This window comes from Phyllobates terribilis, unplaced genomic scaffold, assembly GCF_046119375.1.
Source record: "Phyllobates terribilis strain yellow unplaced genomic scaffold, ASM4611937v1 Scaffold_8__6_contigs__length_399053987, whole genome shotgun sequence".
In the NCBI taxonomy this organism is placed as follows: Eukaryota; Metazoa; Chordata; class Amphibia; order Anura; family Dendrobatidae; genus Phyllobates; species Phyllobates terribilis.
In genome coordinates, this window is record NW_027362768.1 from 160,732,226 (window position 1) to 160,760,113 (window position 27,888).

General features: G+C 43.9%; 1 protein-coding gene across 16 annotated transcripts in view; it reads right to left on the reverse strand.

Annotated features, from left to right (window-relative positions):
• Window positions 1–16,747: 16,747 nt before the first annotated feature.
• Window positions 16,748–27,888, reverse strand: part of PTPRF (protein tyrosine phosphatase receptor type F) — a 1,261,345-nt gene continuing 1,250,204 nt past the window's right edge. For 11 of the 16 annotated variants that reach the window (XM_073643643.1, XM_073643644.1, XM_073643642.1 and 8 more), the window contains 14 exons: window positions 27,178–27,293; window positions 25,939–25,971; window positions 24,988–25,085; window positions 24,773–24,896; window positions 24,515–24,690; window positions 23,799–23,918; window positions 23,041–23,195; window positions 21,778–22,063; window positions 20,756–20,934; window positions 20,448–20,574; window positions 20,054–20,179; window positions 19,805–19,959; window positions 18,754–18,889; window positions 16,748–18,176 (listed from right to left, as the gene is read on the reverse strand). In XM_073643643.1, the coding sequence (XP_073499744.1) occupies window positions 18,108–18,176; window positions 18,754–18,889; window positions 19,805–19,959; window positions 20,054–20,179; window positions 20,448–20,574; window positions 20,756–20,934; window positions 21,778–22,063; window positions 23,041–23,195; window positions 23,799–23,918; window positions 24,515–24,690; window positions 24,773–24,896; window positions 24,988–25,085; window positions 25,939–25,971; window positions 27,178–27,293 (1,900 nt within the window). In that variant the 3' untranslated portion in view covers window positions 16,748–18,107. The remainder of the gene's footprint in view (window positions 18,177–18,753; window positions 18,890–19,804; window positions 19,960–20,053; window positions 20,180–20,447; window positions 20,575–20,755; window positions 20,935–21,777; window positions 22,064–23,040; window positions 23,196–23,798; window positions 23,919–24,514; window positions 24,691–24,772; window positions 24,897–24,987; window positions 25,086–25,938; window positions 25,972–27,177; window positions 27,294–27,888) is intronic. The other 5 variants (XM_073643650.1, XM_073643641.1, XM_073643639.1 and 2 more) reach the window with 1 other exon arrangement.

Sequence of the window (27,888 nt, forward strand, 5' to 3'; positions counted from 1 at the left end):
GGTAGTACCTGTACAACTGTCATACAGTCGGTTCAGCGTGGGTGGCCTGAGGACAGGGGGAGGAGGAGGAGGAGAGCATGGTCAGTCGTCATCTTGGTGAGGACACGGAAGTCTTGCTCGTTACCAGTCTGGCACGCATGGCTGACTTTATGTTACGCTGCCTTAACCGTGACCCTCGCGTTGCCAAAATGTTGGGTGACAGTCATTACTGGTTGGTGACACTTTTAGACCCCCGCTAAAAGGAGAACTTTCACTCTCTTATTCCTGAGGTGGAGAGGTCTACAAAAATGGGGCAGTACCAGAAGGCCCTTGCTGCAGAACTGTTAAAAAAAATTCCCATCTGAACACGCTAGCGGCAGAGGTCACAGTTCATTGACCAACCAAGGCGTACAGGTGAGAGAGATGCAACTCCAATCCAGCAGAGGCAGGGGAACACTGTCAACATTCTGGGACAGTTTTCTGAGACCCGCCCAGCTTACAGGCCCTGAGGCGCGGGGTACTCTCACAAGGTGTGGAAAGTTTCAAAAGATGGTGAGGGAGTACCTTGCCATACCAGCGTCCTCCGTGATTCCTCTGTGCCTTTTAATTATTGGGTATCCAAGCTGGACACTTGGAATGAACTCGCTCTGTACGCTTTGGAGGTCCTGGCCTGCGCTGCCTCTAGCGTATTATCGGAGCGTATTTTTAGTGCCGCTGGGGGAATTATAACTGATAAGCGCACTCGCCTGTCAACTGACAATGCTGACAAGCTGACCCTTATCAAAATGATCAAGGGCTGGATTGGGCCAGATTTCTCATCACCACCAAATGACAGCAGAGTAACATAAAGTCAAATCCACTGTGTTATTTCGGGAGGTGTATTCCCATGCACCGCTTCACACCCACACGTGGGTATACGCTTCCTCAATTCAGCTTTTTTTTGCTCTTCTCCTTATCATCTGCCTCCACCACCACTATACCACCAGGGTGACCGTGGTCCGTGTTGCCAGCATTGCAAGTTCCTCCATCCTAATTTTTGGCAGCTTTTGCTTGGAAGGCATAGGCAAAGACTATGGGAGACCCACTCCCCAATAATGGGAATAATGTTTTTAATATGCTGTACTGCATGGCTCTTCCAAGGGGCATTAAAACCGTCTTGTTAAACCACTCTGACCTCCACGTCTCTTCCAAGGGGCATTTAAACCGTCTTGTTAAGCTACTGTAACCTCCACGTCTCTTCCAAGGGGCATTAAAACTGTCTTGTTAAGCTACTGCAACCTCCACGTCTCTTCCAAGGGGCATTTAAACCATCTTGTTAATGTAGCACCCTGAGGATTCGGCTGCTACAGGGGTATTGCACCTCAACCCAGAGGTGTGATATTCCACTCCCGGGCAAGGATGGAGAGTGGAACTGAGCTCGGTAGGCTGCATGCACTACATACATCCCATTTCCGAGGAGCAGGCCGACGGTACTCCCACTTAGAAATGTGCAGGTACGACCGAGTCTGTCCTTGGCTGGAGTGGGAGGGGGTTGGAACATCCCATGTAGTGTAGGGGCAGATAGGGGGTGCAGTCTGGGTAGTGATAGGAGCTCATTGGGTGCTGGTCACCTGAGCTCACACATAGAGGGTGTATATAAGGTGGGCACCAACTAAGAACAGGGTCAGATGCAGAGAACAAGTCAGCAAGCAGAGGAGAAGAGAGACCCAGAGTGAGAGAGGAGAAGAGAGACCCAGAGGGGGAAACAGAAAAGAGGACTCCAAGAACCCAAATTAAATCCCCGGGTGAAGAGTCGGCACAGGGTACCGGATCCCAAACTGGCGGGGGCAGAAAACACACCCTAGCCAGAGACCGGAGGCCGTGGGCAGCATCTGCCACGGCCACCCATCACATCCACCCCGAAGGCACACCACATGAAGGGTCAGGGAACCCAAGGCCAAGGGTGTCCCAACAGAAGGCCCGAGGGAGCTGGACCTAGGTGGATCACTGGTGGGGACGGCCAGAGAACGGGACAGAAGGAGAGCTCAGGGCCACGCTCCGGACTTGTTTGGGGGTTGGCTGGATCCAGGACCTGGTGGATGCAGCACGGCTCGGGTGGTCACTCGAAGCTGGAGTGACCAGTACAACATCTGCAGTAAGTAAACACCCTTAACTGCACAACCCGACTCTGTCTTCATTGCCGTCTGCACTGCACCACCACAACCCCCATCCTCTGCACCTGTCCCCCTTGAGGCTATACCCCTCCCGTTGGGGGTTATCCCACCAAGCTGCGCACCCACCATCAGCCTCAGCGGACCCTGCTGCAGCGGCGGCCACAGTGACCGCATCACAACGGGTGGCGTAGTCGACACAAAAGAACTCTTAATAACATCTGTAGGACTGCCACATAACACTGAGTTTGACGCCCTGGGCACGGGCCGGGTCACAGCCGCTCGGAGACTACAACCCCCCATCTGATCCGGTGCCGGGTATTCCCCTCAAAAAGGAATATGTCCCAGGGGGCGCGTCATTAAGCTACTGCAACCTCCACGTCTCTTCCAAGGGGCATTAAAACCGTCTTGTTAAGCTAATGCGACCTCCACCACTTTTCCCAGGGGCATTAAAGCTGTCTTGTTAAGCTACTGCGACCTCCACCGCTCTTCCAAGGGGCATTAAAACCGTCTTGTTAAGCTAATGCGACCTCCACCACTCTACCAAGAGACATTTAAACCGTCTTGTTAAGCTAATGCGACCTCCACCACTTTTCTCAGGGGCATTGATATTGTCTTTTTATTCCACTGCGACCTCCACGTCTCTTCCAAGGGGCATTAAAACCGTCTTGTTAAGCTAATGCGACCTCCACCACTCTTCCAAGGGGCATTAAAACCGTCTTGTTAAGCTACTGCGACCTCCACGTCTCTTCCAAGGGGCATTAAAACCGTCTTGGTAAGCTACTGCGACCTCCACCACTTTTCCCAGGGGCATTGATATTGTCTTTTTATTCCACTGCGAACTCCACCATTCTTCCAACGGGCATTGCATTTCCTCCTAATTTTAGTCAGCTTTTGCTTTTCAATGCATAGGCAAACACTAAGGGAGACCCACTCCCCAATAATGGGTAGAAGGTTTTTAGTATGCTGTAATCCTCATCTGTTTCAAGGGGCATTGCAGTTCCTCATAATTTTTGGAAAGCCTTCCATTCACTGCTTAGGCCAACAGTGCACAGGAGACCCAGTTGCTATAAATGGAAAAAACGGTTTAGTTAAGGCCCTCTGATCTCCATTTCACTTCCAAGGGGCATTGGAGTGCCTCGAAATTTTTGGTAGGCATTGCACTCACTGCATGCCCTATAACTGTGTAGCCGAACCTCTCCTTTTGGTACAGAAACATATCCTACTAGACATGCGTGATTGACTGGCCTGATATTGATGTGAATGGTCCCTGTTCCTCCTGCTCTTACTCCTTTGCCACCACCTCATCCATCATTCATCACCTGAAGCTTTGTTTTAACGGGAGTCATAGAACTGGGATAGTAGCAGGAATACATCCAGCAATCCTTGGAGAAGGTAGGATATGCGCCAAAACGCTGACCACCTCAGGCCTAGCTGCTACTACATACATGCGCTTGCATTCCAAGAAAACAAAGCAGATGCTAACTTCCATCATCATCAGCATGCTCCTCACCTTGACACTCTCAACTCCCCTAATGGAGAAGCCAGGGCCCACCGGAGGAGTCTGGTTCTCTGGTGGGCTCGTCCAATGCTGCCCTAAAGCAGGCCGGGCTAAGAAAAGTGTGTGGGGGGATGTTCCAAGGAGAAATAGGGGTGGCTGGGGACCGTTTATGGACACCCGGCCGCCCCCTGGTGGCTAGGGACCGAGTATGGACACCCGGCCGCCCCCTGGCGGCTGGGGACCGAGTATGGACACCCGGCCGCCCCCTGGCGGCTGGGGACCGAGTATGGACACCCGGTCGCCCCCTGGCGGCTGGGGACCAAGCGTGGACACCCGGCCGTCGGGGACTAAGTATGGATACCAGGCCCCCGACGCAGCCATGACATGGTGGCCGGCATCTGCCTCCACATGCCTAAAAGGCCCAATTTCAAGTGCAAGCAAGCTAGCAGTATGGTATTGCAGCCTGGGGGTGGGTGGGTGGCAGGTTGCACACTTACGCTTGCATTCCAAGAAAACAAAGCAGATGCTAACTTCTATCATCATCATCATGCTCCTCACCTTGGCACTCTCAACTCCCCTAATGGAGAAGCCAGGGCCCACCGGAGGAGTCTGGTTCTCTGGTGGGCTCGTCCAATGCTGCCCTAAAGCAGGCCGGGCTAAGAAAAGTGTGGGGGGATGTTCCAAGGAGAAATAGGGGCGGCTGGGGACCGTGTGTGGACACCCGGCCGCGGGGCGGCTGGGAACCGAGTATGGACACCCGGCCGCCCCCTGGCAGCTGGAGACCGAGCGTGGACACCCGGCCGCCGGCGGCTGGGGACTGAGTATGAATACCTTGCTGCCCAAGCAGCCATGAGGTAGTGGCCAACTTCGGCCTCCTCCAAACTAAAAGGCCCCATTTCAAGTGCAAGCAAGCTAGCAGTATGGTATTGCAGCCTGGGAGTAGGTGGGTGGCAGGCTGCATACTTGCGCTTGCATTGCAAGGAATGGGGGAGGTACAATTGAACACTGCCCTGGGACAAGGACTTGCACGGGGATAGTTGCAAGCCTGCATCTTCTGATGCGGCAAGGATCACTTCTGATGGGCACACTTTTAGGCAGTGACTTGGGTGTCAGAGATGCTTCCAGGGGTCTTCCCCATGCTGTTCCCATGTCTTTTCAGCACTGTATGCATGTGTCACACAGCACATGGCCAGATAAGGTTGTAAAATGTTAAAATGACATTTCCCGGTGAATGCATTTGTCACGGTTGAAAGCAATACAAAAGTGCAAAAACGCATAAAAAATGCTACTTGTGAACATAGCCCAAGGTGTGGAGGAGTATTTTTGTTTTTGGTTATTTATTTTACCTTATACACAAGTCTTTACCCTGGAAAGGAAGTTCCTTAACATATTTCACAGGAAAACCGTTTCAGTTTCGTTTTTGAACGTTTTATTGTGAGCCCGTAAAAGTGGCTTAATACCTCTGACCACGTTGTTGACAGCAGTGACCTGGGGGTCAGAAATGCTTCCTGGGGCGATGCCCATGCTGTCTCCATGTGTTTTGAGCACTGTCACTATCGTTTTGGGCACTTTTTAGGCTTTCTACAGACTGCCGGGGGTGCCGCCGCAAAAATGCTCGGGTCTCCCATAGACTAACATTGGGTTCGTTGCTCGGGTCGAGCACCCGAGTATCACGGCGAGCTCGGCCCGAGCTTTAAGCACCCGAGCATTTTAGTGCTCGCTCAACACTATTGGGGAGCTATAAGGGTTAAAATTTGACCAGCGATTTCTCATTTTTACAACAAAATTTGCAAAACCATTTTTTAAGGACCACATCTTATTTGAAGTGACTTTGAGGGGCCTTTATGACAGAAAATACCCAAAAGTGACACCATTCTAAAAACTGCACCCCTCAAAGTGCTCAAAACCACATTCAAGAAGTTTGTTAACCCTTCAGGTGCTTCACAGGAATTTTTGGAATGGGGAAGAAAAAAATTAACATTTAACTTTTTTCACAAAACTTTTACTTTAGACCCAAATTTTTTTATTTTTGCAGGGGTAACAGGAAAAAAATCGACCCCAAAATTTGTTGTGCAATTTCCCCTGAGCACGCAGATACCCCATACGTGGGGAAAAAACACTGTTTGGGTGCACGGCAGGGCTCAGAAGGGAAGGAGCGCCATTTGACTTTTTGAATGTAAAATTTGCTTGAATAATTAGCGGACGCCATGTTGCGTTTGGAGAGCCCCTGATGTGCCTAAACAGTGGAAACCCCCCATAAGTGATACCATTTTGGAAACTAGACCCCTCAGGGAACTTATCTAGATGTGTGGTGAACACCTTGAACCCCCAGGTGCTTCACAGAAGTTTATAACCTGGAGCCGTGAAAATAAAAAAATCTAACTTTTTCCACAAAAATGATCTTTTAGCCCCAATTTTTTTATTTTCACAAGGGTAAGAGGAGAAAATGGAACCTAAAAACTGTTGTGCAATTTCTCCTGAGTACGCCAATACCCCATATGTGGGAAAAATACACTGTTTGGGCGCACGTCAGGGTTCAGAAGGGAAGCAGCACTGTGTGACTTTTTGAACGCATAATTGGCTGGAATCAAGAGCAGACGCCATGTCGCATTTCGGGAACCCCTGATGTGCCTTAATAGTGGAAACCCCCCACAATTGAAAACAAAGGGTGGTTATTAATGGAACACACTCAGACTGGGTCTCAGTATTGGGCCCGCTTCTTTTTAACATATTTATTAATGACCTTGTAGGGGGCATACAGAGTAATATTTCAATATCTGCAGATGACACTAAACTCTGCAGGGTAATCAATACAGAGGAGGACAATTTTATATTACAGGAGGATCTATGTAAACTAGAAGCTTGGGCTGATAAATGGCAAATGAGCTTTAATGGGGATAAATGTTAGGTAAGAAAAAGTATAATATTACAGGTTATATATAATAGATTCCTTGATAGTGCGTTGATCCAGGGAACTAGTCTGATTGTCGCATGGAGTCAGGAAGGAGGAAGACTATGTTACAATTGACTCCATTTTGGAAACTAGACCCTTCAAAGGATTTTATCAAGGGGTATAGTGTACATTTTGAACCCAGAGGTACAACAGAATTTGATAACATTAGGTCATCATATTGAATAAGTTGTCATTAGTCTTGAGCGTAAGTGCTCGCTACTTGAGTTTGCATCGGTTGCTCGGGTATGCACCATGTATCACGGGTGCTCAAGTGACATGTTTGAGTCCCCGCCCGCATGTTTCATGGGACACCCAAAGAAAACCATGCGGGGATCGCTCTTGCATGGCAGGCCATCCCAGCAACGTTTTTTTTTGGGCCGTGAAGAATATGGGCCAGAGACTCGAGCATGTCACTCGAACAGCCGGAATACTCAGTGCATACCCGAGCACCCGATGCAAACTCAAGTAGCGAGCACTTGCGCTCAACACTGGTCACCATATTGTCATAATTTTTTTTTACTTTTGAAAAAAGCCCAACCCTAACCCTAATCCATAACCCTAGCACAATCCTAACCCCAACCCCAATCCATAACCCTAACCCTAGCACAACCCTAGCCCAACCCTAACCCTAGAGTTTATTTTTTTTATGCCATTCCTCGTGTGGTATAAGTGATTAGACAAAGTTATTCTTCGGGTCGGTGCGATTACAGAGATACCAGATTCATATCAGGTTTTTATGACTGACAGCTGTCACACACTAAAAGACGCTTTTTTTTGCAAAGACTAGTTTTTGCATCGCCATACTTTGAGAGCTATAATTTTTCCATATTTTGTCCGACAGAGTCATGTGACAGCTTGTTTTTTTGCAGGACAAGTTGACGATTTTAATGGTACCATTTTCGGGCACGTGACATTTTTTGATTGCTTTCTATTCCGTTTTTGGGAGGCAGAATAAACAAAAGCCAGCAATTCCGGGGTTTTGTTTTATGCCGCTCCGCGTGTGGTAAAATTGATAAGGCAGCTTTATTCTTCAGGTCAGTAGTTTTACAGCGGTACCGCATTTATATCTTTTTTTATGTTTTGCCGCTTTTACACAATAAAAACTATTTTCTAGAGAAAATATTTTTTTTTGTATCGCTTTATTCTGAGAGCTATAACTTTTTTATTTTTCGGCTGATGGAGCTGTGTGGCGGCTTGTTTTTTGCGGGACAAGATGACGTTTTCAGCAGTACCATTTTTATTTACATTCGTCTTTTTGATCGCGTGTTATTCCATTTTTGTTTGGCGGTATGATGATAAAGCATTGTTTTTTGCTTCATTTTTTTTTTTTTTTTTTTCACCGTGTTCACTAAAAGGGTTAACTAGTTTTATAGGTCAGGTCGTTCCGGGCGCGGCGATACCAAATATGTGTACTTTTATTGTTTTTGTTTCATAATAAATAATTATTATGGGTACAATATATTTTTATTTTTTAAGGATTATTTTTTTCATTTTTTTTCTCACTTTACTACACTTTTTTTTTACTTTTAAACATTGTCCCACTATGGGACTATCACTTTTTGCAGCCTGATCAGCTGTATAGCATAGAGAGCAGCAGCTCCCTATGCTATGCAGCCTGTCAGCGCTGCACACAGGGTGATATTACTTTGGTCATGCACTGCGCATGACCAAAGTAACGTTCTGCTCCCTGGTGACCCAGATGTTGTCATGACGACATCGGGTCATCATGACAACATCCGGGAGCCGCCGCAGACATCGCTGGAGGCCAGAGAGGAGGTGAGTACCGGCGCTTACCTCCCCCCTTGCCCCCGCAATGCTGCGATCGACTTCGATCGCAGCATTGCGGGGGTTAATGTGCAGGGAGCGTTGCGGGACCGCTCCCTGCACATTGTCACAGCTGACACCCGGCGACGATCGCCCCGCACCGCTTGTGTGCGGGCATGATCGCATTATGCGTAATAGCACTTAGCTGGTCCATAAGTCCCAGGGCACAGCTACGTACTATTACTGACGTCGTCGGAAAGGGGTTAAGCTGGATTTACACTGTGCAATTATGAAAAAGATCCTAAGAAAGCTTGTATCATGAAAATTGTGCAGTCTAAACAGAAACAGGCTCCCGATCAATGGTGTTTTGTTCGGTCGTCGGGCGAAATTATTATTTTTAGCTTGCTCTTAAAATCATGGTTCGTGGCAGCGTATAGTTCTGTATAAACAAGGACATGTAATGCCGATAACAATGGCAGCCCAAGCGTACTTAATGATCAATTACTGATCTTTCTATGTGCATCTGAAGTGCATTAAAGTGCACCTTCCCACTTACTTATTTTCACTGGATTCACAGTAGAAGGATTCAGTTGGCTGTAGATTATATGTATATATTATAGCATTTAATTTACTTCTTGTCCACCATGGCCCTCATGACCTTCCAAACTTTGTTGATAGATGCGACTGTTGATGCTTATTATGTGACAGAAGTGCTGCTCCCCGGGAAATAATACCCGTCCTACATTTCCAAATCAATACGCCGCAGATACATTCTGCTTCCTGATCATTTCCACAGCAGAGGAAATCAGTGTCAGCTCTGGAGATAGAAATTGGAACGTACAGAAAGCTATTGTGCAGATCAAACTGTCTAAAGCTGGGTCACTGCAACCACCGAATTCAGCCGGTAAGGGGAAGGCAAGATTATAGATATACTTTACCCTTGAAGAGTATCTATGGCTACCCTTTTTACTTAATAAATAAGAGTAGGCTGCCCCAGATTGGTGACTTTATTAAATGCAATTTAGTATCAAAAATGCTCATAAGCAGGGCTGTGGAGACTCCTCAATTTCCATGACACCGACTCCCTCATACACGGCTCATGTTTAAGTGATAAATTTACTGTAGCACAGATTAATCTCAGCTAAAAGTCTAGACCCTTAGATCAGGAATAGGACAGACATTTATAGGACATTTCATAACTTTCCCAAATTCTTATGAAAAAATATTCCCCACAAACTGCATAGAATTACTGTACCCAATTTATTATATATTGTCGGAGTTGATCCATTTTATACCGACTCCGACTCCACAGCCCTGCTCATAAGTGCTCCTAATGTCACCCCAAACGGGCCCATCCTGCAGAGTGGGAACCTTCAACGGTACATGGTCATTCTTGTAGATAAAGAGCGAGACGGCTTCCCTCTTTGCACTAGAAAGTACACAGAGCGCTGGATTAGTGAAAAGTAAAGCCAGCTAATGGGTGGTGTACACCACGTTCCAAATTATGCAAATTGGATTTAAATGTCATAAAGATGTATTGTTTTGTTTTTCAAATAAACTTATGGATGATTTGTGTCTCAAGACTTTTTGGGTCATTGAAATAAATCTCAAACCCCTGTGATAATTAGTTTGCCAGGTGAGCCCAATTAAAGGAAAACTAAGAAGTATGGTACACAATATTAAGCAGGTCACTGGTTTGAAGCAATATAGGAAAGAAAAAGGATCTCTCTGCTGAAAAGTGTCAAATAGTGCAATGCCTTGGACAATATATGAAAAGATCAGATATTTCATGAAAACTTAAGTGTGATCATCGTACTTTGAAGAGATTTGTAGCTGATACAAAGCACAGACGGGTCTGTGCAGATAAAGGCATAATAAGGAAGGTTCCTGCCAGACAATTTCATCGGAGTAGAAGAACAGCTGCTAAAATACCATTACAAAACAGCAAACAGGTATTTGAAGCTGCTGGTGCCTCTGGATTCCTGTGAACCTCAAGATACAGGATCCTCCAGAGGCAGCAGTTGTGCATAAGCCTACTATTCAGCCGCCCCTAAACAGTGCTCACAAGCAGAAACAGCTGCAAAGGGCCCAGACATACATGAAAACTAATTTTAAAACAGTCTTGTTTACTGATGCTGCCGTGCAACCCTGGATGATCCCGATGTTGGATGGCCACCATGTCCCAACAAGGCTGTGACATCAGCAAGGAGGTGGCAAAGTCATGGTTTGAGCAATAATCATGGGGAGAGAGCTGGTAGGCCCCATTAGGTTCCCTGAAGGTGTGAAAATAACCTCAGCAAAGTATACAGAATTTCTGACTGACCAATTTCTTTTATGGTACAAAACAAAGAACTGCCATCCGTAGCAAAATCATCTTCATGCTGACAATGGACCATCTCATGCTGCAAAGAATACCTGAGCTACTGGCTGCTATGGGCATAAAAGGAGAGAAATTCATGGTGTAGCCAATTTCTCTCCTGACCTCAACCCTATTGAGAACCTTTGGAGAATCATCAAGCAAAAGATCTATGAGGGTGGGTGGCAGTTCACATCAAAACAACAACTCTGGGAGGCTATTCTGGCTCCTGCAGAGAAATTCAAGCAGACACAATCCAAAACCTCAAAAGTTCAATGAATGCAAGAATTGTGAAGGTGACTTCAAAGAAGGGGTCCTATGTTAACATGAAACTTGGCCTGGTAAGATGTTTTTTATAGAAAAAGCTTTTGATTTCAGTAAATGTGACCTCTTACTGCTGCGAATTCAACAAATGAAAATTTTCAGGTCTTTATAACCTATAAGAATGTTTGGAAGCTGTTGTGCAGAATAATTTGCACCAGTGCATTTTAATTTTTTTTTCTCATTTTGAAAGAAATCCTGTTATCATTGGAGGGTTTGTCCAATAAAATTAGATTTATACTCTTTGTGGTTGATGATTTGAACATTATACTGACTCATTCGTATCAACCATTTAGGAAAATCAGAAAAATAGCGCTTGCTATTTGTTAGTTTTATGTATAGTTTGGAAATATTGTCTGTGTGCTCTGTATGGTGACATTGTTTCACTTCATAATGATAAAACAACAAAGATCCACAGACATTTGCATGAGCTTTTACTCTTACAAGCCGTGTTTGAGTATTAGGCCACGGCCCCACTATCAGTATTTGGTCAGTATTTTTTCTCAGGAGTGGGAGCCAAAACCAGGAGTGGGTGATAAATGCAGGATTGGTGACTTGTTTCTATTATACCTTTTCTCTGATTGTTCCTCACCTGGTTTTTTGAAAAAATACTGACCGAATACTGACCAAATACGGATAGTGGGGCCGTTGCCTAAGGCTGCAATCCCATGGCCATAGTATGACTCCTTACAAGCTGCATGGAGTTATAATATGGAATTTGTAGCAGTCCATGACCCCTACCCCAGCCCTATAGGCCTATGATTTCAGATGGAAGCATATAGAGGCTCTTTCGGTCAGATTCAATATGAAGCCTAAAGCTGAAAGAAAAACAGTACCATATTTCATCAGATGCTGTATTATGAGGTTATTGTATTGGAGAATAGCTCTGTAATATGAGACCACGCAGTGTGCCTCTCTACAAGCTCTGCCGTGTTCATGAGGACTTGGGCAGTATTCACATAATGTAATGTTATGTAGGGAATGGGACTTTAAAGGGAGGCTGCACCATGGGCAACATGAATCAGACACTGGGTACATAACAGCAGCCAGGTATGGTTTAACTTACTTTAAAAAGTTGGAGACTATGGCCCTAATTTATCAAGACCAGCGATATTCAGAACAGGGGGCCTGTTGGGAGTCAGACACAGCAGTACCATTAAAGGGGTTATTCTGGACTATTTTTATGTCCTACACCTGCCTGTTCTGCCCGACGCCTATCTCTGCCAGCTCACAGAGATCACGGACTGTTCCTGCTGGCGATTCTGCAGCGTCCAGTGACGTCATGTTGACAAAGCAGCTGCTTCTCTTACGCTCTATCAACAGAGCAGAGTGGGACTGCCGATATCATGCTGATTGACAGGAGGCGGGGATCTGGCTGTAAATCAGTATAACATCAACAGAGCAGCCCAGAAGAGGAGGAGCTGCTCTGTTGACGTGAAGTAGTTGAATTGCCAGCAGGGACGGTCTGTGACTGCTCTGAGCCAGCACTAGGTAGAACAGGCAGGCAGTTAACAACTATCTGCCTTTTAGATCTTCAGCCCATAGTAGAAAAATAAACTGGTCCTGGATAACCCCTTTACAAAGGCTCTCACCTCTTAATGAATCTTGAGCATCTGACAAAGTGATGTGCGCATCTCCACAAATCTTACTTCAGTCTACCGTAAGGCACGCCGCAGCATCATGAATTACACGAGCTGTGGAACTCCGTTTCCAACCCGCCCAATTTGGGGGAACTAAGCAAAACTGGTGTAAAAACACCAAAAGTCTCAAAATTTTGGGATTTTTCAAAGTTTTTTTTTTTGGGGGGGGGAAACACCTTGATGAATCGTGACCGGTGGGTCTCTGTTAACTAATCCAATTCAATCCCTGGACTTCTCCTCTCTGTTCCACTTCAGATGTCTAACAGGTCTCTTACTGTGTGTGTGCAAGATAAAAAGAACCGCACTCCCAACCTTCCTATGAAAAAATTGGGTGCATGCAATCTGGCAGACCACAGTCCCAAATGTCCACTATCTAGTAATGCAATAAGAGAGGAAAAAGCAGCACTCTAATTGATATATCCAGTGTATTCACATCCACGATACTATGTTTTGGCTACAGTTTAGCACTGTTAGAACCTTGCTGTTAGGTTTTTTTTCCTTTGCTGGTCACATGACCTTGTTGGCCTATTTAATCCTGCTCCGCCCTTCTGGCTTTGCTGGACTTCATTGTATATCTACTTTCTAGCTAGCCTGTGCTCTGTATCTAACTCTGTTAGTTTGCTTGGTCTACGGACCTCTAGGTTCTATCTATTTTGTTTGTTCGTCTGTCTGCTGCTATTTCTGTTAGGAGGTGTCCCATATTCCTCCCAGTCCTTAGTACTTGTAGGGATTCCCTCCCCAAATCTATAGGTCTCCGTACAGACTAGATTAGGACTTTAGCAGGTCTGATCGCAGGATCAGGTTCCCTGTTACATCGTAGGGATTCAGCTGAGTCTTATAGTAGGGACAGATCTCCTCTCTTTCCTTAGCTTTGGTAGCAGAACATAACAAGCACAACCTTCGTCAAGCATGCTTAAAGCGGTTATCTGGGACATTTATTATTTTAGCTCATGGGGCTAAGAACTAATAGGCTGGTCATTGATAACCACCTGCCTTTTCTTCCCAGTGTCGATCTCTGCTGGCTCACAGCAGTCATGGACCTGCGATTCCGCAGTCTCTGCTGACGTCACATTGATGCAGCTGCGCCTTCTCTTTCACTCTGCTCTGTTGATGTCATGCTGTTTGCCAGCATGACCCCTGCAGAGATGCCCCTTTGACAGAGACCATTCCCCCTGCAGAACAGCTAGGTAGTTAGCAACTACAGTGGTGGCCAAAAGTATTGGCACCCCTGCAATCCTGTCAGATAATACTCAGTTTCTTCCTGAAAATGATTGCCATCACAAATTCTTTGGTATTATTCTCTTCATTTAATTTGTCTTCAATGAAAAAAACACAAAAAGAATTGTCCTAAAGCCAAATTGGATACAATTCCACACCAAACCTAAAAAAGGGGGTGGACAAAAGTATTGGCACCCTTTGAAAAATCATGTGATGCTTCTCTAATTCGTGTAATTAACAGCACCTGTAACTTACCTGTGGCACCTAACAGGTGTTGGCAATAACTAAATCACACTTGCAGCCAGTTAACATGGATTAAAGTTGACTCAACCTCTGTCCTGTGTCCTTGTGTGTACCACATTGAGCATGGAGAAAAGAAAGAAGACCAAAGAACTGTCTGAGGACTTGAGAAACCAAATTGTGAGGAGGCATGAGCAATCTCAAGGCTACAAGTCCATCTCCAAAGACCTGAATGTTCCTGTGTCTTCCGTGCGCAGTGTCATCAAGAAGGTTAAAGCCCATGGCACTGTGGCTAACCTCCCTAGATGTGGACGGAAAAGAAAAATTGACGAGAGATTTCAACGCAAGATTGTGCAGATGGTGGATAAAGAACCTCGACTAACATCCAAACAAGTTCAAGCTGCCCTGCAGTCCGAGGGTACAACAGTGTCAACCCGTACTATCCATCGGCGTCTGAATGAAAAGGGACTGTATGGTAGGATACCCAGGAAGACCCCACTTCTTACCCAGAGACATAAAAAAGCCAGGCTGGAGTTTGCCAAAACTTACCTGAGAAAGCCTAAAACGTTTTGGAAGAATGCTCTCTGGTCAGATGAGACAAAAGTAGAGCTTTTTGGGAAAAAGCATCAACATAGAGTGTACAGGAAAAAAAAGAGGCATTCAAAGAAAAGAACACGGTCCCTACAGTCAAACATGGCGGAGGTTCCCTGATGTTTTGGGGTTGCTTTGCTGCCTCTGGCACTGGACTGCTTGACCGTGTGCATGGCATTATGAAGTCTGAAGACTACCAACAAATTTTGCAGCATAATGTAGGGCCCAGTGTGAGAAAGCTGGGTCTCCCTCAGAGGTCATGGGTCTTCCAGCAGGACAATGACCCAAAACACACTTCCAAAAGCACTATAAAATGGTTTGAGAGAAAGCACTGGAGACTTCTAAGGTGGCCAGCAATGAGTCCAGACCTAAATCCCATAGAACACCTGTGGAGAGATCTCAAAATGGCAGTTTGGAGAAGGCACCCTTCAAATATCAGGGACCTGGAGCAGTTTGCCAAAGAAGAATGGTCTACAATTCCAGCAGAGCATTGTAAGAAACTCATTGATGGTTACCGGAAGCTGTTGTTCGCAGTTATTTTGGCTAAAGGTTGTGCAACCAAGTATTAGGCTGAGGGTGCCAATACTTTTGTCCGGCCCATTTTTGGAGTTTTGTGTGAAATGATCAATGATTTGATTTTTGCTTCATTCTCATTTGTGTTTTTTCCTTGCAAGCAAATTAAATGAAGATAATAATACCAAAGAATTTGTGATTGCAATCATTTTCAGGAAGAAACGGAGTATTATCTGACAGAATTGCAGGGGTGCCAATACTTTTGGCCACCACTGTATCTGCTTGTTCGTTCTTAGCCCCATAGCAAAGATAATAAAAGTCCTGGATAACCCCTTTAATGAAGGTTGCACTGAAATGTAACCAAAATATTGCATAGTTTCAGAATAGAATGGATATGTTAATTGGAGTGTTGCTTCATTATTCACCTATACACACACAGGAAGATGAAGAGAATCCTGTCAACTAGATTGAGAGAAGAAGGCGGCATGTGGACAATTTATTCCTTTTTTTTGTCTTGTTTGGTGTTTAGCATTTTCGCCGTATTCTTTTAATTTGTATCTTATTTTTAAAGTCTATGTTATGTGTTTGCTTTGCACGTTTTCATGTTTGTGATTGTTGGTGGGGTTTGAAGGTGGTTTTATCAGATTTGTCAATTGTGACTTTTTAAAAAAGTAAAAAATTTTGAACAAATGTTTTCCAGTCCCCCCACAGAGTGGTTTTATGTCTGATTGCACCTTCTCATCCTCCACCCATACATTTTGCAATATTTAGCAGAACATGCAACATTTTGCTTACAAAGGGTTAAAACCGGTAAAAATAGATAAGTGACTTAAAAAAAACAACAAACCTGCAAATGCAGAATCTGGCCTGTAAGCCCTGGCCGGCTTTTACCCAGCTGCAATAGTGCAGCCAGTGTCTGATTCGTGGGCCTGTGGTTTGGGTACCATGAATCTAATGGCAGAATTTCAGTCATACAGTTGAAATCTGCAGTTTTCAGGGAACCCACCCAGATTGGGGAAACAGTGGCCTTGATTCATCAAAGCTTTTATGCCAAAAAGTTTCATAAACGTTTTGAAAAGTCACAAAATTTGGACAGAGCTGGGGTGGGATGGGGGCATGATGCCACAGCTCGTCTAATTCATGACCAGTCTGTAGTGAGATTTCCCAACGCCACTCGTCAGACACTCCAGATTCATGAAGAAGCTTGTACCTCTTTGTGAATCAGGAGCGTCTGACTCTACCATGCCCTCTTATCAAGACAGTCGATCTATCAATACCAGTGATTTTCTCGATCCTTGTCTTGTTACCAAACGGCACCATTATCTGGATAGCTGGAGCTTCTGTGAAGCCTTGTAGATGGCGCACGCTGCTGGCTACAGATGCAACAATTCTTCCACCCAAACTGCAGACACCAAACACGTTGCACAAAGTTGTATGAAACCCGATTATTCAAATTTATTAACATTGAGATGTTTTTTTTTTTCTTTTCTTCGGTAAAGATGCTGTTATTAGTAGGCTGAGTTTTATGTTGTATTTTTTTAATATAGCTTTTTTTTCTCATTTTTATTAACAAATAGAAAACATACTGTATACAACGGAGCAAACTCCTAACAGCACTAATGTATACACAAGGTAAAAATGATTTCCTTATCCAACATTAGAGAGACAGCGGTCAGATCGGTTCCCAGCCAGATACATTGTGTAATACAATTTTAAGGGTTCTCCACCACCTTTATTTCTTACATCAGCCCTCAGTTATAACTTGTAGTAATACAGAGTACCATTTATAAGTACACTTTTTTTTTCCTTTTACTTTTTTCCGGGACGTGTTTAGTAGAAGTTCTGAAACGCGGCACATTATAACAAAAAATGTTATCGTGTTCTAGCCAGAAGCTAATCGTTATATGGCACCCTTCTGAAATTCATCTAAAAACTAATATAACTCAGTAAAAGAAAATATATCCTTCAGGTCATCCTACATCTTTGAACAAATATATACGGTTTTATTCAGCAACCTCTGGTACCACCGCACCTCCTCTACCCATCTCTCGCACCAGGCGAGCTGTCCCAAATGGATGCTGGCTCCAAAAAAAAAAATAAAAGTTGAGTATATAATGTAAAAATCTAAAGAACTGGGCAATGTTGTTTTAACTTGGTCCCTCATTATCCAACCCTTGTGCTAAAGTCAGTGATTATGCGCTGTAGATTTTCAACGGCTCCTGTGCAATCACACTTCAGATGAGATGAGGAACATCAAGAACACAGGTCCACAAACCAGTCACCCTAAGTAATTTCTTCATTTGGGATAATCTGCGTAATTCTTCAGTGTATCCATGTGCTGTCAGCTTTTCTGTGAGTGCTCGCTCATCTCCCAGGCCGCTGTAGTAATAATTAGAATGTGCTTATTGAGCCATCAAGGACCTGTCCCCTCTTCTCTGGGAGCTCGGCACACAGCACAGAAGTTCCTGCAGTCGGAATGACATTTTCTTTAAAGGAATCATTTCCCTTAGCGCTATCATTATTTTAAAGAATAAAAAAATTATAATAGTAATAAAATGAACTGAAAAAAATGGCTTCCCTACAGGAACACCCGACTTAAAATAAGAAAAATACTCTAAAAAAGTGATTAAAAATAATAGAAAAACAAATTATTTCTTTTCCTGTGTGCCATAGATGGGACCAGAGAAGCAAGACCTGTATGGAAGGGAACAAGGAATGAATTGTGCTGAAATCCCAAGCAAGTCTTGCAAAAGCTTTGCATTATCTCATGATGAGGTGGGAACAGCGCCTGGAGAAGGAGGGCTCGACACAGGGTGACCAGTCCAATGCCATAGTCCCTGGACGCATATTACTCCCAGCTCGGCCAGTGGATAAGCGGTAGTTATGTTGCATAGTGGTCAAAGCTGCCTAGGTACTCCAATGCGGCTCTGTAACACAGCTGGTACTGGTCCTGGTGGGAAAGAGAGAAGATTTAGGAGAGATTCATACAAGCATATTGCAGTATTTTCTGGACCATATTTCAGTTTCAAGACCAGCAGTCTTGTGACCTAAACAAACAGCATCATATATGTACATGACGCGGATTATATGGGTCACAAGACACACAATTGGGTCAAGAATTGCAGCCTTAATACGAATGAAAAAAAAAAAATCCAAAATACAGATTCCCATCATCTCACTGTCTCCATTAATTCTGTGCACTATCGCACATGGGCTGGCTTCGTTACAGATCTGACACAACTCACTGCTCTACACTTGAGTCTTGTAGCATAAAAAATTGCTTGAATTGGCAATCTGTATCTATACGTCCTATTATACGTCATTTAGGAAGATTTCCTATTTGTTTTTATTTTAACGTGAGCAAAATGATCTTGAATGGCTAAAAAGAGTGGCCAGCAGGACCCATACCAAGTAAAATCCAATAGCCTCCCTTACGTAGTTTAAAAGTAGGAGATATTTATTGGCCCAGAATAAAGATGAACCTCTTAAAACACCTTCAGTAGTAGGTGGCAGGTGCAGTTGCTCACCTCTGTCTGTACCATAGCCGGTCGCTGAGTTCTTAGAGTCTTCACAGTCTGGAACATGTCCACCACTCCTTCATACCTCATCCGCTCCAGGACTATGCTGAGTGTGATGAAGACTCCAGTTCGGCCCACGCCGGCACTGTCATAAACACTGAATGTTAATACTCCCCTTAGGATAACACCATCTAATTATAACTTGCTGATTTTGCTGTGGATTTGCCATATATTTCATTTATCTAATTTGATGTTGTTGACATCTGTAATGCAAATCCACTGAAAGACTTGTAATATCAGCAATGAAACACTGCAGCTTAACGCACCTTGTGAATGTTACACAAGACTACATTCAAAAGGGTCGTATTTTCAGCTGAAAAAAAATTACCACACATTTCTTGGTGAATCTGCTGCAAAATCCCCAAAACATGCAGAGTTGAAGTTGTTTTGGCATAAATTTTACAATCTGCATTGCAATGTATGAAACCCTGAATGAAAATCTGCAGCGTACTGTACCATATGTCAGTTACCACATGCATTCAGTGTGGATTTTTATCTACAGACTGAATGAGAGTTAATAAAATAGTGCTGCCACCGAAATACACTAGAATATCTGGCCAGGAAACCCACAGCGTATCCACTATATATGAGAACACCCTTTTAGGGCACGTTCAGACGTCAGTTTTTCACATACGAGTGCTAGCCATTGTTTTCAGGGATAGCACTCATACCTCTGATAGTCTATGGAGCCATTCACATGTACATGATTTTTCGCAGTCTGCAAAAAAAATCAAGGACACATATCCGATTTTGATCTGAAGGTCGGATCAAAATCAGTAATGCAAGTGTATGGGTCCATGAAAAAAAAAATTGGACTGCACTCTGAGGTCATTCAAGCGGAGCCGGATTTTCACAGACTGTCAGAAAGGAGAAGGTGGTCAAATCTTTTTCTCCATGTACAAGAAGAACTGACCACAGTCATCATCGGTTCGTTTTTCTCATACGTGAGAAATTTGGATGTCTGAATGAGGCCTAACTCTGCACCTCTCATATAATGTACCTGCAGTGAACAGTTATCGGTCCATCCTGTCCAAACTGCTCCTTGGTCTTATGTACTTGTCCAATAAAGTCGATGAAGCCTTCTCCTGTTTTTGGCACTCCTTGCTCGGGCCAGTCTGTGAACTGAAACTGTCTGATTGTCCGAGACTGTCCATCCTAAAGTTAGGACACAGGAAGGAAATAGATTTTTTTTTTTTTAAATAGAAACTGGGGAGTTACCAACTTCTCGGCTAATAATTATGAGCCTCACCCTTGCATCGGTCACTTTGAACTCACGCAGGATGTACTGAGGCATGTTATATTCAGCCATGGGGTCCACCACAAAATACTGGTACCGTGCAGAGCGTTCTGCAGGCCAGTACTGATGACACTTCTCCTGCAGAGAGTAATATATGTATGTAGTCATGTGGAATTTTACAGCTTAGTCTACGTCACCGCAAATAGCAAGACAATCATAAAAATGTATTCTTCTGTTATAATAGATGAACAACCAAATGATAAGAGACTGAAATCAGGAAAACATTTACCTATGTAATGTTTCAAGAAAGGCAGCAAAGTCCTAAGGCCAATTCAGACCCTTCTTATTTCATACTAACTTTAACCTCATCTCAGTTCCACTTGGATCTATCAAAGCTTTTCCTTACCCGGCCCATCTCCCGCAGCTTTGTCAGCATCACCACAATAGTAGAATTATGCTCCCACAGCATGCGCCAAAAATCCTCAGTGGTCTCTGCCAGGGGTCCCTGAGTAGCAATGTACCCTTTCTGCTGCCTGCAAAACATGGTCCAGAAATAACAGATGAGGCTGCGAGTCAGCGTATGTCCACCAGACCCGACAGCTGTGGCCATTATGCTGAGATCAAGGACATTTCTGTTCTATGAGCAGTGAATGAACTGCATCTATTTAAGTTAAACACCCACAGCAGCATCTCTCACTACTGAGGAAATATTACCTGTAGCCGTCAATGAAGCTGGCGTTAATGTAGTCTGACCCCTCAACTCCACGTATAGGCTGAAGACAGACACGACTCATCTCATATGGCATTATATTCACCAGCCGATTCTTAAACTTGTTGCATGGTAAGTTGGCACTGATGAATCGGGAGGTGTGAGCCTTCGAGTTAGCCAAAAGCTTAAAAAATATATATATTATTTAACCAATTGAACAGTACTTGTATAGTTAGCAGACCGTTGGAAAAATGCAAAATTGTTGTATATGCAGACTTATAGGAAAACTTTACATAAGTATTATTAGGGTATGAGCACACTGTCCAGAGCCTCCTGCGGCCCCGACACAGTGGAATAGCCACCAATGGCTTCCGCTCATTTTATGCAAAAGAGCGGCACCATTTTTTTTTTCACCTGCGGACTTTCCTCAGAGGTTAGGTCTATGCTGCATGTCAATTTTCTCAGATGAGCAGCAGACGCATAGTGGACATAGGATTTCTACAAATCCCATCCACTACGCTGTAACATCTGGCCGCTGCAGGTTTGACGCTGCATAACACACAGCTTCAAACCCGCAGAGGCTCCTGACCATGTGCACATACCCTTACACCCTACGGTGTAGTACAAGTGACATAAGACAACCGCCTTGTCGCCTGTAAGGTTTTATCTGACAGCACAGTTAATCTGAATTAACAGATCTGTTATTATTCGGTCCATGATTGGGCCTCAATTCCCAGCCTGACGTTTCTGACCTGAACCAATAGCCTCATAGGCTTATGTGAGGCTGATAATTCAGGTCAGGAGATCCACGGCAGGCCAGTAATGCAGCCTGAGCACGAGCTGTATAATGCGCATGTGTGAACTCAGCCTTAGGTCTGATACCAGAGTACAATCTCATACCTTCCTGCTCATAAACTCCATAACCTCTACTCTGGCTGAAAATAACCAGATAAAAAAATGAACATAAATGCTCTGCTTATTTTCGTTTTCAATGTCAGTCAGTGTTTTTGTAGAGGTAATTGCCTACCTTAAACTCTATCTCCATGGAGGTGACACTCTCTCCTGGAGGGACCTGAGACAGTTTCTGGATATGTGCATACAGGCTGCGTGCCGGCACTTCTGTGTTACCGCACATCACTGCTTCTAATAAAGCCTCGTGAATGAAGATGTACTGGTCCTCCGTCTGCACCATGTAATTACGCTGAGAGCGCATGCAGGTCACATGACCGTAGATGTCTACTGTCTTCTCCAGCTTTACTCTCTCTAGCATGGCATCAATGACTATAAAACATCCCGTTCTGCCCACACCAGCACTGCCAAGAGGAGAGAGACCATCAGTGTGCAGGCACAAGCCACCAACATTGAAGATGTAAAGGAAACCTGGCAGCTTATTCATGCTGCCCGAACCACGAGTAGTAGGAATCACAGTCTGACTTTGTCATGTCAGCCAAGTATCTACTAATGCTGTGGCATTTCAGAGACCTCATATATTTAAGAGCCGACTGGGGACCATGTGGATCAGATGACTAGTCCAAGAGGCAAGTCCCCACAGCTCCTCACCACCCCAGCTCCCCATGAGTGATATGTGTCTCTTCATCTGTGTTTATAGGGAGAGACCTGTCACTCAAGGGAGCGGCCACTTGGACTAGTCACCCGAGCAGCATGGTCCTCTAAATCGATGTTTTCTACGAAACACCACAGCATTTCAAAATAAAACATACTTGGCAGAAATGACCGAGCCAATGTCTGATTCAGGCAGCAGGAATCACGTCAGGCTTACTTTAATGACATTTATATATTCTCTACAATCCTGACATCACACAAAAAAAGAAGAAACGGTTAGGCCGTCATTGTATAGCGACATAATATTTTTATGGTATGGTGTTTAGTTGTTTTGTATAACCTAGGAAACGACAAGCCATTCTCTATTTCTAAACTGTGCAGGAGTAAGGTAAGATAGAAATGAAGTTCTGAAATGAGCTGATGCAGGTAAGTGCAGCTGGTGTGTGTCTGACACTATTATTATTCTTAAGCTTTATATATCTAATGTTCTTTGTTATTAGGGTTCTGTAGTGGTGCCGAGAGATAGATTTAGCGATGGTTTTCTGGTTCATGTCGGGGTCCTCTTCAGTAGACGAGCTCTATTTGCTGAATGAAGTAAACATGGATGTATTTCCGTATTTCCTGCCTCTGTATTAATGGGGCCGTGTACTGGCTTGCTGATACTCAAAGTAAATGGAGCTCTTTTCCTACTGATATAAATGGATAATTACTAGAACTTGTCCTTTACCTGCAGTGAACAACCATGGGACCAGCATCTGTGGGGTTACAAGCTTTAACTCTTCGTAAGAAAGCCAGAATGGGTGTGGGATATTCTGGGACCCCATGGTCCGGCCACGCCATGAACTGGAATTGGCGGATTTCTCGCTTTTCACAGGAGCCATTCTTTATGGATTAGAGAGAGAGAGAGTGTCATTTTTATGTATTGTATTCAGAAGTTACCACAGATATAACAATACTATGGACGTATAGTATGGTCACTCAATCCATGAGAAAATGTAAAGGGCCCCAGAAAATAACAGTTTACACGATTGGCTGGCAATGTAACTGTGCCTAAAACAACTAATCAGAACCGCACATAAAAATTGTAAGCTTTAACGATCAATTTGGATACTTGTCGCTCGTGGTTTATATAAGGTAGTCTGTATTATAGTTGATTGGTTCTGCAATCCGAGACCTGCAGTGCACTAAATAAGTATCCAAAATCAAGTTTCACTCAGCATCACTATCCGCATTTGTTTCTCTCATTAAAGTCATCGCACCGTAAAATTATATTATAATTGAAAATTAAATTAAAACATTACACTCTTAATTTGCTTGTCTACCTTCTACCGCATTGTGCGGTCTTATCTCTCTCTAGGGAGAAAGAGCAAGAGGGGGTTGAGCAGGTTGTCAGGGAAAGGGTGGATCCAATCTGCGACCTGCTCTGTTTGTTAGTTATGGGACAAGACCCCAAATAACCTACAGGAAATATTCAGGACGACTCACCTTATAGAGGGCAAATGTCCTCACTGTATATGTGGCAAGTTCTACTGTGTCTAATAAGGTGACCTGGATCATTCCATAAGTCTCAGTGCCACGGCTTGGCCAGTACTGGTCACACTTTACCTGTGGATCAAATAACATTATGTCATAAAACACATCAGTACATCAATGTAAGACAGGAAGGTGACAGGTCTCCTAATTTTAAAGACGTCAAATTTCAATTCTAAAATATGTATGAAAATGCAGTGCCATGCCATTAGTCCAGCACACGGAGATCCAGAAAGCCTGATAATCCAGTATGGAACTACCTCTAACGCATCACCATGACTGTATCAAGGATGCCAGACTAGCAGAATTTTACAGTAATTCCACGTTAGTGAGCTGTGCCTTAAAGTGGCCAATGTCAGTCAGATACCTGCCCATCCGCAAACCTCCATGTCTGTATTTTACTATGAGGAAAGGGATGTGGTCATGGCATCTAAATGCTATACACAATATATAATTTGATGTATTTAATAATTATAGATACTATATGCTGCACAAAATGTACAGACCAAGAAAGGACATATAATTCGCATCCAACTGTGCTGCAAGTAATAAAATATGCTAATTTATCATGGATGTAGTTCTACTAATTAACAATATCATTAGAAGCAATGATCAGCGTCTTTGTAAACCAGGCCCAGGATATTATTAGTTCCTTCAGTATGATGTCTGACCCTGGATTTTTCCTCCAGACGAGTCATCATGACGATGGTGGATGTCCTCTGCTCCCACACCATGCGCCAGAAATCACTGAGTGTCTCTGGTAGTGGCCCTTGTGTGGCAATGTAAGCGTTCTGTTTCCTGTAGCCGTCTATGTAATTTCCATTGATGTAATCGCTGCCAGGAACACCTGAGAAAAGATTAGAAAGCTTTAGAATTGGCAGGGCAGACTGCTATGAAATTGTATAGTGGGTAAATTGTGATCTTCTTACCATCCACCGAGGTGAGGATGACACGGGAGTGGTCGTATGCTATAACATTTGCATAACGATTCTTTGGTTTGTTCACCTCCAGGTTAGAATTCTCCCATGTGAACTGCTGACCAGGGTCAATGGACTGAAACACAAAAGAAATAATCAAGATTGAACTAAAAAACGTAATTCTCACGGCAGCTCTTACAAACACGTATCTGATATGCAGATCTCACCTCATATTCCTGGGAGAACTTGAGTCCATCATTGGCCTTTAAGCGGTCAATGCTCTCAGCGAGGTCATTTATCGAGATGGGTGGATGGTCCCTCATACCTGAGGCGATAGAAAGAAAACATGAGAAACAAAGAATTCCTTCCATGCCGATGACAATGGAGATGGACAGTGCAGCCAGACAGATTGGCAGAGCCGTAAACACGCATCATGCTGCAAAACCCTCAGAGAAGCGGCATTTTATGTCTGAATGTTGGCATGCTCTGCAGCCCATGGCGCCTGGAAAATCCACACCACAGACTTTGATGCAGTAATGCGGTGCAGTGAAGAGGACAGAGAGAAAAATAGATAACCAGTGCCTGGAAATGAAATGAGTGAAGGTAGACAGAAATGCCTTTGAACAATGATAAAGACAGCCAAGACATACCAAGTATATGACATAATATCCAATCTCAGAGGAAGATGGAGGGAACAGGTAGAGCAACTTTACAGGGTTAAAACCATAAAAACTGCAACTTTGGAAGAGGGTTAGAGTTTGTTGTGAGAAAAAGGAGATTTCCATCTCATATGCACAATAGATATGAGAATCATCAAGGAATTGGGTCAGAGAGGACAGGAATATGAAGCATTACAATAGACAAATATACTGTGCCAGAAGGGTGTGATCTAAGCTCCAAACTGATCCAGTAGGTGTGCTCTGCTCTAGTACCTCTCCTAACACCCTATCATGTCACTACTCTACGTCTTCCCCCACTGAATGATTTTCTCACCAAGAACAGAGGCAAAATTCAAGATACGCAGAGAACAAAACAAAGGCAGTGCCCAGCTGAGGAGGAGTATGGCATGGGGTGAAGAGAATGTGAAGGAAATTGAAAGAAAGCAAGAGCTGGCAATGAGTAGGGCATGAGGGGAGTGAAAACTTCGCTAAATGGTTATGGTAAATTGTCAAACTAACTTGAAATATTCGGATAACTGGGGACACTGGAACCTGCAAGGAAAACAAAAGCGGCAAAGAACAGAATGCAATTAGAGGGACGGCTGAAATGGGAGTGAGGGTCTGCTTGGTACTGGATCTAATCAATGTAGCTAAAACAAGCTGAGAGTAGGGGCGCTCATCCACCATTTGTGGAGCAGTGGGTAAGATATACTACACATGAGCAAGATCATAACTATGTAAGTAGGTGAAATAGAACAAGGAGGGCTTAGGTGAAGCACATCCTTATATGCTGCACTGGAAACTTTCTTGTTCTTGATGACAATTGGGTGCACTGTTTGTGAGGTATCTCCTGGCTGGATCGATATACCCTGCATGTCCTGTCCTAGAAAGTATGATCAGTATTGGAGCTCTCCTATGGCGCAGACCTTGTTCTCCTGTTTCCATCTCTAGCAATAAGATTGTCATCTGAAGATGTTTCCTACTACAGATTTCTCATCGTGAAGCAGAAAAGGTACAACTGTCCTTGACAATAATACAATCTTGGATTAGACAAAAGACAGATACAGCCAACCATCCGATGTGTATGGGGGCCTCCCGACTCTCCCCCAACTGATATCAGATAAAAAGGATTGGGCAGATGGAATTTCAAGGCAAGATTCCTTTTGTTTTCAAGGAAGATAAGTCACTGCCAGAAGAGTCTTTTTCCTTTTTACCCATTGAAAACACATGACTGCTCTACGGAGCACTCATTTCTATGGGGGAGTCAGGAAAGATCGCTGTCTGCCTATCTGCCATTTGGCCAACAGACATTTTATGTGTATAATCAGCTTTATAGGACAAAAGGGAACATTTTAAAGTAACTAAAAAGAGGCATCCTGCTCTAGGGAAGGAGCCAGAATTCGAGGTTCAGCAACCAGACCAGTGTTTTATTACATAGACTTCTCTGGTACAATGATTTTACATCCAATAAAAAAACATAGATGGAGAGAAAAGTGGATGCAGCCAACTTAAAAAAAAATGGACTCAATTGATAATTAATGTCACACTCTTAGCAGCGGTGAATAGCTCCACATAGAGAAAGTGCTCCCTGCTCATAGATTTCCAGCTGACAACCCCATGGGTGTAAGATGATCAGTTCATTGTTATGAATCCATTGTTGGATCGTTGTAGAAATCGTAACATTCTGTGCCCTCACAACAGGTGATGATGATGGGAAAGTAAAATGGAAAGTCTGGAAAATACAGAGGACAGAAGTACCTGGAGTTTGGTAGTTCAGACGCCTCAGTTCCACTGGATCAGATGAATGTCCCAAGAGGGATTCTTTGACTCCTGGTGTTTGATCCTCTTTATTAGAGGGAGAATTCGTTCTTTTTCTATAAAAGAAATAAGATGTTCAAAATGGAAAATTCTGTTACGAAATGTTAAAAAAAGAGACAAAACTGCAGTTCTTTTTCCATCCTTTATGCTGAAAAATTCTTCTACCTTAGCATTTGTGAATAGGGAAATTCTAATCATATGAGCCTTGTTTTCGGCACAGAATTGTGACATAACATAGAAACTCACAAAACAGAGTAGTAATTAAAAATTAGGAGATTAAAAAAAAAAAAAAAGAAAGTGACATTAGTAAAAATAATGGTTTATGTTTGTCTATCTCTCCCTTAAAGGGAATCTGTCACCCCCTGGGACCTATCAGACCTCTAATATGGGCATACAGGTGATAGAAATGTAAATCTATTCATACCTGTATGGCCCATAGTAGAGGTCTAGTTGCTTTGAAAAATCTTTTTATTAAATCAGTTTTCCTATGCTTGCTGGCCGGGGGATGGGAAGAAAGCCCCACCTACTTAGTGAATTTCAATGTCCCCCCTCCCCTGCACGTATATTTTTTCCAGTAGTGATCTTGTGCGCAGGCGCCGGGGAGTCACTGTGACTTCCCGGCGCCTGCGCACAAGATCACTACTGGAAAAA